This window comes from Echeneis naucrates, chromosome 24 (assembly GCF_900963305.1).
Source record: "Echeneis naucrates chromosome 24, fEcheNa1.1, whole genome shotgun sequence".
Lineage (NCBI taxonomy): Eukaryota > Metazoa > Chordata > Actinopteri > Carangiformes > Echeneidae > Echeneis > Echeneis naucrates.
The window spans coordinates 13,310,119-13,322,410 of NC_042534.1; the positions used below are offsets into that span (position 1 = coordinate 13,310,119).

The 12,292-nt window shown below is 43.1% G+C and overlaps 1 protein-coding gene across 1 annotated transcript; it reads right to left on the minus strand.

Annotated features, from left to right (window-relative positions):
- Positions 1 to 356: 356 nt before the first annotated feature.
- Positions 357 to 11,571, minus strand: ism2b (isthmin 2b). Its single transcript, XM_029496418.1, has 6 exons — positions 10,882 to 11,571; positions 6,542 to 6,793; positions 5,213 to 5,546; positions 3,404 to 3,538; positions 3,229 to 3,297; positions 357 to 2,992 (listed from the first exon to the last, which is right to left on the minus strand). Exons 1-6 carry the CDS (start codon positions 10,990 to 10,992, stop codon positions 2,475 to 2,477), a joined length of 1,419 nt encoding a protein of 472 aa, XP_029352278.1. The 5' UTR covers positions 10,993 to 11,571; the 3' UTR covers positions 357 to 2,474.
- Positions 11,572 to 12,292: the final 721 nt, after the last annotated feature.

A 12,292-nucleotide genomic window follows, 5' to 3' on the forward strand; every position in this document is an offset into this window, starting at 1 on the left:
TCTGGCTGCTCCCCACAGCTTCGCTTGGAAATCAGGAAACAGCCAGTCTTGCTCCATTTGATGGTAATAATGTCCAGTGTCCAGAACGTCTAAAGCTGAACGGGGAAGGCCAAGATATATTCTACTATACGACTCCCAAAACACTGCAGTGCATTGTTATTCTCATATCTTTGGACTGGCAGGCAAGTCTTTACAGTGAGCTGACGGCCACACTGCCTTACGCGGAGCAGAAAGGTTTGGTCGGTCAATAAAAAAGTATAACTACTGGGTTGTATCCAGGAATGTTGCGCCAAAGTACTGGCTCTGCAAGACAGTGTGGGAAAAGAAACGACACGTTGGAGAGTCAGATGATGAATGCAAGGTTTTTATAGATATATTTCATTGGCAGAGTTGTGACAACATTTTCATAGAGCACGGCAGTACAACGTAAAATGAAACACACACTTAATGTCGCTGTATGAAGTGATATGAGGCAAGTGGTTTCCCTTTTGATAATGGGTGCCTTCAATTTTCAGTCCGATTAGTGCACCATGTTGAGTATAGTCATTTCAAAGCTTCAACAAACTTAAAAAAAGAGAACAGACAAATAAATACTGTACAACACCATAAATGTAATACTAGATTCAGAAATCACAAAAAAAAAAAAAAATCATGCTTTTCTCCACAAATCATTTGTTATATGCACTTTCATAGAACATTGCAGCATTTCTGGCAAGTTTCCCTTCACAATTACACTGTCATCAACAAATGGCAAACATGAGTACATTTTGATATATCATTTGTCTACATACTTTAAATAAAGTGCCTTCCTTTAAAATCGGTGATTCCAAAATGTAAATGAATGTTTGCATTTACACATCTGGACGCAGAATTCCTGAAAAAAAAAAAGGCTTGGAGCGAACATCCATGAAATCAGACTGGATAGAAAGGCCCATTCCTGGAGTTTTGGCGGTTCTAAGTATCAATTTATTCAGCTAGGAGAGTTTTAACACAGCTACTGCTACAATGCTAAAACCATTATTATCCTTTGTCGAATAAAATGGTGGGTTTCCTAAAGCAGACTACTCTCATGCTGCCCATACCAATATTCTTCCAGACATGAGACAGACACTAACTACATGACCACTCAGGAATGTTTATTTGAGAAGGAATGTCCTTTCTATCCAATCAGGTTCTGTACATAAACCCAAAGACCCCTAAGCTTTAACAGCGATGACACCTTTCTACCAGACACAATGCATCAACAGCAACAATTCAGTAATACGGGTTCCATTGACTTTTAGAAACTGCTCATAAGCATTATCTCTTTACCAATTCCACTCTGGATTACACACACAATACCCCCTGACTCATCTTTACCCCGATACACTTTCTACAAGGTCCCATAGTGCTCCATGGTCGAGGTAAGGGAAATTTGTTCATCATGGCCAGTTAGTCCCCCTGAGAAAATAGTAGAGACACATCTATGAGTACAATCTATTCACTGTAGAGCTGAATGTTTTTCTGACTTTTGCACCAAAGAGACTTAAGAGGCTGGGTTTAACCAGAGGCACCAGCAGTCTGATTTTTTAACTCTTTGGCACCCAGATTATGTATTTTCCTGGCTGTGAAAATGTGTGGAAATGAATGAGATCAATCTGTGTGACAAAAAACTTTAAATCAAACGTGATCTTGCTCTACCGTTACTGCCTAAAGGCTAGTCTCTTAATTCTTACCAGTGAACTCCAGAATGACAACAGAACGTTTCAAATTATTTTAGCGTATCCCTCTAGTTCATGTTCCAAATAATTTTATTAAAACCAACTTAGCCCAAAAGACTGGCTGCGTTGTATTGTGATTACTGTGAATGCATGTTGCGTCGTTTGGGTTTAGTAATATCCTGTCCCCTTCATGCCTTTTGAACCTGAAGAATCTTATGTTGTAGCAGCATTGTTGGGATATTCATATGTCAGACTCATGTATGTGTTTGTTTCATCAGTACAGCCCACATTCATACAGTTCCAAAAATTAGACCTACGAGAAGCGTGATCAGGATGTTTATATATGTTGCTATTGTCAATCACAAGCACACCAGGACGCCATCATAAAGCCAGTAGGTAGGCATCATGCTTAGACACACTCAGGAGAATGAAGAGACAGCTTGATGTCATGCCAGATGTGTAGCAGGTTGGAAAGCAATGGGAGAACTGCATTTTTTTTTTCCATTCATGTAATTCAATCAAGTTCAGTTGAGCCTGTTGTCAGGATACTGTGCCAAATCCTAACTTGAGACAGCCACTCTTCACCATCGTTTTCTAAACCTCACAAATTTACCAATCACAAATTTGCATTTCCTCTGAGTCATCTATCCATGATAAATGGCATATGCGTGGCTTAGATGTAACATTTCGTGACTTTGAAAGTCAGCAGTCTCCTCTCAAATTAGGATTGGGCCCTCTGACTCTGAGTGAAATGGTACTTTTGGCTGTGGTCCCTCAGTACTCCCTGGCCTCTTCCAGTTCGTTCATGAACACATCTTCATGGGGGTTTTCTGGGCAGCTCAGCCCATTGTTGGGTGGCCGCACCGCATGGAAGCGACTCCAATCTCCCTTGCACAGGATCCAAGGTAGCACGTCCACCTTGAAGTGCAGCTCGGGTGAGAATTCAGTGCTGATCAGGTTAGGCGTGCCTGCACCTTTCCCTCGAGTGATCAGCCGCCCGCGATCATCATAACAACAGTGCTGTGCTGCGAGAGTAGACGAGTCACCAGAAAGTGCTGAGCGGATACAGTTATGTGCTGACGGTTTGTAGATGTCCAGGCGTTCTTTCGAGCCACTGGCGTCACGCCAGCGGAACTGCCGGCTGTGAGTTTCATCGTAGACACTGACCACGGCGTACGCCACGTCTGAAGGGTACGAGCACGGGCAGCTGGGAAGCTCAGACAACACCTGCTGGAGGTACCGCTGGAGGAAGTCACTCTTACAGTTGAGCCACTTCTCGCAGCTGTCAACATCTGTTGGAAAAAGGACAACAACAGTTAAGTCTGAATCCTGTGTCTGACATCCATAAACATCTATATTGCACTGTTGAGCAAGCCACTTCTGCTTTCCTTTGTTAATGCATAATTAGCCGAGGAGGCACTAGATGATGAATACTTTCTGAACTGTGGACTGTTATGTGGAAGCAGCTCACGATTGTATGTAAACTAATGAGAGCGCTTATAGAGGAATCATCATGAGATAAACTCACCTGTACCAAATGGCTCTGTGCCATTCTCCATATCGAAAGGAAAAGGATCTACAACGGTGTTGACATCACCTACAAAGAGAGAGCAACTGCTGATTAAAAACCAGCTGGCACATCAGTCTGGCAAAAGTTAAAAAAAAAAAAAAAAGGGCCTTGTTTGGGGATATCAGTATCTCACCAGGACAAGGCTCTAGGTCACACTTAGAGGCTTCTGTTAGAGTGCACGAGTAGCCACAAGACTTGGTCCTCTTCCTCTCACCATGTCCACATGTCACTGAACAGGTAGACCAGGGAGTCCATTCGTCAGTCTCCTCTGTGGGAAGGAAAATTCAAACAGTGTCACAACTGTCAGTTCTCATGGATAAAAATGTGAAATGCATTTGGACCACTATGAAAACTCCCCTGATTCTGTTAAGATTAGCATTTGATCATTTGCATGTTTAGTGCCAGAGAGAGTGAAAATAACAATCAAACAATCTACTAATTGTAAAAGCTAATAAGAAGCAGCTTTGTAGTGTCACGGATTACAGTTTACAGTTTACAGTTGTGTTGTGTTGTGCTGAAGTGAACCCTGTTTTTTCAAAGTTCCTGAACTGTCTCCGTCCATGCAAATGACAGTTTTCTCCTGGTCTAACCTTTCCCATACCAGCCCATATTCTTTTTAAGAAGGCTTCAGTAAAATTAGAGAGAGAGAGGCTGTGCTGTGGCTGTCCGCCTCTGCACCATGCTTCCTTGTGGTGTTAATAACACTGAAAACAAGTCATTCTTGATTAAAGGGGAGGTGGGTGCAGAAATACCAGCCTGGGTGTAGCAAGCACCCAATTTTACTTTGTGGGCGCTGCCAGCTTGCCATGTGGCCATGCAAGAATGAGGTCTCAGGAGAGTCTTAATTACAGAAGAAGCTGAGGCAGACATCCTTGATTTATGTTCACCAAATCTTTAGATGTGACCACTTAACAGGCATTGTTGCCCTTTCTTTGGCTCGTCTGCATGCACAACACTTTAAGAGATACAGTCTATATATTGGCAGTTGGAAAAGGAAAAGGTAGACTAAAACCTACTCAGGGTTTCAGGAATCTACATTTGTGCATTTTGAGATTAAAAACCTTTAAAAACCAGCTCAGCCAGACCCATGTTTAAATCCGTGGGAAATGTCTTGCTTTCCTGCCTTCTCTGTCTTCTTTCATTCTTTTCTTTTTTTTTTTTTTTTTTAAGAATTTACATCTGCTTTATCTCTTTCTCTCCGTTATTTACAATTTTTACTACTGACTTTGCGGTCTTCACAAGCTGTGACACAACATCTTTCCCACCAGAAGAAGGCAGAATTAAAAGGGGGGAAAGGGGCTGCAAAAGTTATGCAGGGCCCTGAAAGCCCCTGAAATTCTTGAACTGGCTCAAAAGGCTGAGCCGCAGAGGGCATTGAGGGCCGCCAGGGTCTGGGGGGGTGGGGGGGGCCCATGGGGTCCCGAAAAAGGATGAAAGGGCTGGCCGAATGGCCCTTGTCATTCTGAGTTCCCAATCTGCCCTCTAATTGTCCACAAGCAGAGGCCTGTTTTGTCCCAGGGAACAGTGCCGGCCTCACGCTGCCATTAGCAAGCGCATCTGACCCATCTTCAAAAGGCAGGCCTCTGCGACCAGCACGACCAGTGTCGACTTCAAAGTGTCCATAACCCACAATGTCCTGATGGTCGAGTGCTCATGCTGCCTCGCATGCTGGCAAGCTAGTTCTCTTTGACTGTGAAGACGGTTATCATGCAGCTTGCAAATCCACTGTAGTCCTCCCTCTCTCTCTTTCTGCCTCTCTCCCTCCAGCTCTTTTTTTGATTTGCTGATTCCATTTCAGCACTTTTCCCTTTTATCGTATTTTTTCGTTGTGTGGGATTAATTGTGATTTATCTTTAGAATGATCTTCATCAGTTTTATGGAGTCATATATTCACGAGCTGTGTTCGTGTGGCTGTACAAGCAGACTAATTGGCAAAACTTACCATAATAGCGCTGCATTGGATCCCAGCCTTCGTTCCAACGAGTATCCCAGTCTCCACCCACTCCGCTGGGTAAAGGCTCCTCACTGCCATAATCCAGGGAGTAATCTTCCTCCTCTTCTTCCTCGCCAGTTTCCTCCACGCCTGAACGGCTGTTGCTGTCCTCGCTGGAATCGGCGTCGGTGTAACTCCAGAAAAGGGGCCAGAAAAGCTTCTTGCCTCCAAGCCAATCTACCGTGGAAGAGGGGGAGGAGGACGAGGAGGGTGGCCAGTCTTTTTCCTTAGCCAGGTCCATCTCTACCTCCATCTGAGGGTCGTCCACCACCTCAATGGTAACCTATGCAGAAAGAGAGGGGGTCTCTGTCAGTATGAAGTGAAAAAGAAGCACACCCAGACCATTTAGCAAGTGGCCCATTAACAGATTGGACATGTTGCTGTCTTAATGATGGCTTGCCATAACATGGCATCAAGAATTTACAGTTCCACCAATCCAGTTATATGCCTGACTTACAAGCTCTTCTCAAGAAATCATCCATCTCAAATATGTTGAGGAGTATTTTAGGAGGCAATGCCCTTCCCAGATCTAAGTCAGCAAGTCAAACGTAAGCATGAACATTCATCCGAGAAAACTGTCTCCTTGCAGAAAGAAGCAGAGCATTTGTTCTGGATAACCACCTCGCATTACCAGAATATGACTCATCCTAGATACAACAGTAGTTCCATTTGCCCACTTAAACTGATGTGAAGACCAGTTGTGAGATTAATTTAACAGTAAAGGAAGAAATATGATAATTGGAAATCCTTTCAGTTGTCTTAGTTGACACGAGAGAAGGATGCATTCAGTCTGTACACTGAAAGAAAAGTCATCAGAAATGAACTGATCTCTATATTTGAATATAAAAATTGGTTGGCATTGTGATAGACACATTCTGATTAAACTGAACAGAGCTGAGCATAACCGCTCTGACATAAGTCCAACTGAAAAACGTTTTGGGTTAAGTTAGGAGGAGATAATGAGGATTTGATGAACTTATGATTAGAGGTCCTCCTTGTCTTTCATTCAATTGAAGCAAAAAAAAAAAAAACAAAAAACAAAAACCTACAGCTTGCTCTCTAAGCTCACACTAAGAGTTTGCTAAACCTTTCTGATAAAGGAAGGTAAAAAATAACAATAAAAGACAAAACTACACATTAATTTTGTCAGAAGGGTTTTCATTTGACCCCTTATTACACCATGTTTTGTATTTGTTACATTAAACAGTATTGCCAACACAGCTTTTCAAATTAAATTGTGAGGGTTGTCCATTTACAGAAAAGTGTATTCGTACTCACCTGTATGTTGGGGTTCTGTGAGTTGAGATCAGCATTGGCCAGGTCTGGAAAATTCTTGAGATCCAGTATGAAAGGTTTGGTCTCCTCCTCAGGCTCCGGCTGTGGTAGAACACCAATGGAGCGGTGGTGGGGGTGCGACCACCTTCTCTGGTGGCTGTGCGGTTCAGGGAACAGACTCTGCACCTGATTCTGCTGCTCCAAGGTCTCAGGGACATATTGGACCCCACCACCATGAGCAGGATGGCCGTGAGCCTGATGGAAACAGTAGATTAATACGTAGTATAAGTTGCTTCATCTATGTACCAGAACCATTAATATGAAATGATGTAATGCATTTTGCACCTCTTCCTGAATATGAATAAGGGAAATTGAGACAGTTTATTTTAATGCTAATGATAAAAAAGCAAAAAAATTAATAATAATAATTTATAATGGCTCATTTGTGAATATAAAAACAATTGCTGCTCTGTTTCCAGGAAGAAACCTTGAAACCATCTTCCATCTCCCAGCTTGATCAGCAATTCCAAAAAGCCCCCGAGGCATCCAACTAACCAGCCAAGTGACCAACCAGCCTTCGTTCATTTCATTTTTTCCCACAACAGTCATGGCATCCAAGCAGTGGACAAAGAGGGGCCTGTGCCAGAGAGATCCTCTTTTAGCTTTAATGAGAGGGCCTGGGAGGCGTGGGACCCCTGGGCTGGTGCAAGTGTCTGAACCTGCTCTGCTGCCGCCACCACTTAATTTGACCTTTCAGGTTTTACAGTTACTCAGAAGGGGGACCAGCAGGAGGACACATTGATCTCTGAGATTGATGGTAATTACTGGTGACACTTTAATGGTGTTGAGCTGTTGAAATATGTACTGTATCTGGAATATTGTCACTGAAAATGGATTTTTGGTTTGTCTGATTCACCACTGTTCATATATCTGTTTCACTTCTAATAGGACATATATCTAATTCATTCTGGACACTGGTCAAACGTAACCAAACTCTAATGAATCCTTGTCTGCTATTCACTCTATATTATGCTGAACACATTAAAGTGGCATAAATGTATGACTGGGCAGGATCTTGAGTTTGGACCTGAGCCAGTTTGTGGTCCGTTGAGAACAAACCAGTGGCAGTTAGAGGGCTTAAGAGGAGAAGAAATGTCTGAATTAATGACCAGTCAGCTGATGATTTATACTTATGGGCTCTCGAACAGGGCGTACTTTTCACTGGCTGCTTGTGATTGTCCCATAAAGAAGTTATGTGGTCAGTCAAATCCAAGCATATGAACACATAATGCCTGTTTAGAGGAGAAACCCGTCAAGCATGATAAATGGGAGATGACGAGTTGGCCCCTCCCCAAATATCTGTAAACTAGTGTTGACAAATAGTTAACCTTCTGGGAATATTTAGCCTTTCTCTCTATTATTTCATCCACTGTTTGTTGAAACATGTGTAATACATCCAAATAGACCATTTGCAATGTTTTGGATTTTTTTGCCGAGAATCATCAAAAGCATCAAACACATTCAACAGGAATTTTTAACACATGCAAAAAAAAAAAAAAAATGACGTGTTGCACTCCCATTTTAGAAAATAATCCTATAAATTTCACAGATTTAAGATTGTTCTGGTCCAGTGTTCAGCATTGGATATAACGCAAATAGAGCTGTAACAGTTATATTTATAACTTTATATAATCACAGAACTGATTAATTGTTCTTGTTATTCAAAAAACTGAACGAAACAAAAACAACCCAACAGTTTAATCTTCCAAATTGAGAGCATTGGCTATTATTCTCTGTTTTATATAATTGCAGAATGAATGTCTTTGGATTTTAAACAGTTGGCACACAAACAGACATTTGAAGATGTGAAACTCACTTGGAGCCTTATGTTTTTAATTTTTCATGGACAAAAAGATTAACTGACCATAAAAAAATGATTAAAAGCAGCTCTCATTATGGTGCAGGTTATTCAATTAGATAATTAAACAGTCAGTTTTTATCTCTCTCCACCTTTTGTTTGTCGCCATGCACCAACAACTCTGACTGCTTAATAGGTTCAAACTAATGTTAAGTGAATCTAATTTATCTCCTTTCTAATCGAAAGAAAACGTGTGTTATTTTCTGCGTTGCTCAAGCACCATTTGAAGGCTCCATGCTTCACCTCCTCTCATATTAAATCTGATTTCTGGTGTCTTGTAAAAGCTTTTATTGGACAAATCCCCAAGCAAGATGTTCTATTTGTCCCAGTCACTGTCCTGTTATTCGAAAGGAAACATCACCGTCTTATCTACTCAGCAGTGACTGTTTACACCCTACTCCCTCACACATGCCCTGCAGTGTTATGCAAACACAAAAATGCCAAGTCCAGAGTCATGAGAGACGCCTCATACTTTCACACCCTCCTCATCTTGTCTTGTTACACATCTGGATCCTGTATTCTTTCTCCCTGTATATCACTCTCCTCCTCCTTTCTTCCTCCCGCCTGCTTCTCTCTGATCCTGCCCTCCTGTTCTCAGTAGTGGGGCTGTTCTGATCAAAGGCCCGATGGCCGATGGCATGCAGCGTGTTTAACAGGCAGGCTGCACGGATGCAGCCTGGATTGGAGACTGCTTCTTTCCACAAACATCAATGACAAATCCACTGCTTTGGCAAAACGCTGTGTGCTCCTTTCAAGTGAATAATGGATCCATTTTGGGCTACTGTCATTGCTACTGCCGACGGTGACACACATTCAGGTTAGGGAGGGGAGGTGGGCTGGTTGGGGGCAGCAAGGGCTGACGTGAAGGGCAGGGATGGGATCCGGTAGACTTTTTGGGGGGGGGCAGCTGGGAAGGCAGGCAATGCGGCAGCCCTGATTTATGCGCCTGCAGATATCAAAGGCCTCTGCACTTGGCTGTTTCCAAGCCATTACAGAAGAACAATAAACTATGGGCGCTCTTTGATCGCCATCTTTTGCAAATGGAAACAGGACAACAAATGCATGCCTGGGGGAATCAGGGTGAAGTTGTGGAGGTGGGGAGACGAAAAAGACAGGGCAAACAGGTCCTGATATTTGGGAAAGAGGCCACTGCCGCACAAATTCCTCCTCCCCCTTTGCTGAGAGATGGGGGTAAAACCAAAAACAGGAAATTCCACATTAACACAATAAAGAACCAACGTAAACAATCAGATGAATGACACTTGACCCCAGCTCTAGTGTGAGAGATGCCAACGGTTAACCTTATTCTGGTTACATAAGCATCTCGTTCCCGGGCACCAACTTTACTGAGTGTCCCATCCTTTAATACCTCGTCTCTGCCCACCACTTAGACACACATCCAGCAAATCACAGGTGAAGGTCCTCAATCGGCAACTTCAGTCTTTTGGTGAATGAGAAGCACAATCACACAAGCTACACTCTGATTATTTTTAACTCAATAATCATTCCCTTCTCTTCCTCCCTCCCTGTTTCATCTGTGTCTCTTTTTGCTTTGACATCAGTCAGAGAGATGATGAGAGAGCATCCCAATAGGGCATCCATGGGAGGCCACACAAGAAGGAGAGCGTTCAAAGGCAAAAACTGAACCCTGTTACAAACACACACAAACAGACTTTGATATCCAAATATGTCCATGTGTAAGACAAACATTCCCGTAGACACACCACACACTACACAACGCGCTTGTGTAGTGTGTGCGTGTGTGTGTGCAGGGTGTTTAGATTCATTATAGAGGGGTGTTTGCCCAGTGATGGCAAACTTTACTATACATGGAAAGAAAAGTGGAACAAAAGGGAACAACACACACTAATCTGCTCATTTCAGGTCACTTTGCTGATTGCAGCACTGTTGATGGAGAGGCTGAATCAACTGTTTTACCTTTTACTCAAATACTTTCTCCATTATTCACATTTCAATGGACCAAAGTGCGTAATGAGAGACAGAGCATGTCTATTAAGTGACACATGATAACATCTCAACATGATAACGGTCCCAGCAGGCACTGAGTTAAAGCGTGTTTTGTTTTCAATAGCAATTATGCTACAATTGACCAACAGTTTGAAAGTGATAAAACATTTTGAAACTTTAATTCCAGCTGTTGTGTTGTGTGTTGTATTTTAAACAGGTAGTGTAGAAATAAATGGCACAGTAATGCGGACAGACGCGTTACAGCAGCCAAAGTATCAAACTGACTTTAACGGTCTGTTGGTGGAAACATAACGTTTTTTCAGCGGCAGGTGTGATTTAAGGACATCGCGGACTTTTCAAACTCGTTGATCAATTAAAATAAAATATCTAATATCTAATATTCTAGAGTTGGTAGGTAAAGAAAGATAATAATAACGTTGTGAGAGTAAAAACTTACCTTGTGGGCAACATTCCTGTGTCTGGTAGGAAACCCGGTCCCCAAAGTGAGCAGAAGTATTGACCAAAGCACAAAAAGCATCTGAAATCTCCCTGCAACCTCTTGACGCATCTTCTCTACTTCAAATCTTCTTGTAAAGGTTTGCAAAGAAAAAAAAAAGCAACAAAACGAACAACAACAAACTATTGAAACTACTCTTTAAATTGCTCGAAAGCAGCTTCTGTCCTCCTCGTCCTCTGGTCGGCAGAGACTTGGACTCGGGACAGATGAAGTTTTAGGCCTCGTCGGTGTGGAAGTGTCGCACTTTATGAAGATGCGCGCCAGCGTCCCGAGGTGTCCTGCGCGCTATCCATGTTTGGCACCGGCGCCTCGCGCAGCAACTGTCGGTCCGGACGGCGGCTCGAGCTCAGCGCGTCTCTGCCCCATAAAAGCAGGCCGGCCGGGAGAGCTTTAAGTACCGACGAACCGGCCGCATGCCCCACGCACAATCTCCCCGTCAGCACCGGCGCTCGTTTATTCGACTACTTTAAACCGTGAGTCATCCCGCCGTGGGTGGGTGGGTGCTTTCTTCCAATGCATTGACATCTGGAGCTCATAGTACGCCGCGCGTTTTGCTAGCTATCTGTCTGATGCGTTAATCCATTATCCAGCTGAAGTTCACCCGCCGGTTGGAGCGCGCGTGTCTGTCTGTGTGTGTGCAGCGCCCAGCCAACCGGTTTCGGTAAACTTGCCTTTTACGCACGCATTCAGGGGGCTGATGCTGGAGGAGATGGGGGTGGGATGCTCATTGCTCACAGCTGTGTGTGTGTGTGTGTGTGTGTTGAAAAGGTACAAGGTTGAAGGCTTGAACACCAAATGAGTAAAATTATAACCTCTACTCCCGTCAGTCTATTAAATCACGTTACCCCCCCCTTTTTTTTCTTCCATTTTTTCTGAGCTCAAAACAAGTTTTGATCTTATCCCTCTAAATTAGGGTTTTAGAAAGACTGAGGAAAATGACTGGCCAATGTGGAATGCTGTATAATGGCAGGATGTCAATGAGTTATCAGTCAAAAGTCTCTATAACATGTTTGTCATGAGCTCTTAAGTTGTGACTAAAAGTCGTGTGTGTGTGTGTGTGTGTGTGTGCTGTAAATAAACACAAACCCTTTCCAGCACTTGATACTAAGAAGGTGATTTTAATCTTTGCAGCACCGTTTCCACCAGCATGGTCAACAAACATCATGGCTTTACAAACTCTTCGAAGTGGTTTATCTTCAACCTCAAATGCAACTCAAAGGGCAAAAAACAACCGGTAGGTAATTTTCCAGTGGTCACTGCAGGTCAGCTCGCAGGTATTTGCTGTAGGTAGGCTGGAAAATGCCACATTACATCAAAGAGCTAGAAGCACGTTTGCAGTGTGAATAATCTC

What these genes read in the sequence shown, in the direction of transcription:
- ism2b (XM_029496418.1), bottom strand. Translation starts at nt 10,992, where the DNA reads ATGCGTCAAGAGGTTGCAGGGAGATTTCAGATGCTTTTTGTGCTTTGG. An exon ending in ACAGGAATGTTGCCCACAAG is followed by an intron (nt 6,794 to 10,881) that starts GTAAGTTTTTAC and finishes TGTTTCCATCAG; the next exon opens with GCTCACGGCCATCCTGCTCA. An exon ending in CACAGAGCCATTTGGTACAG is followed by an intron (nt 2,993 to 3,228) that starts GTGAGTTTATCT and finishes TTTTTCCAACAG; the next exon opens with ATGTTGACAGCTGCGAGAAG.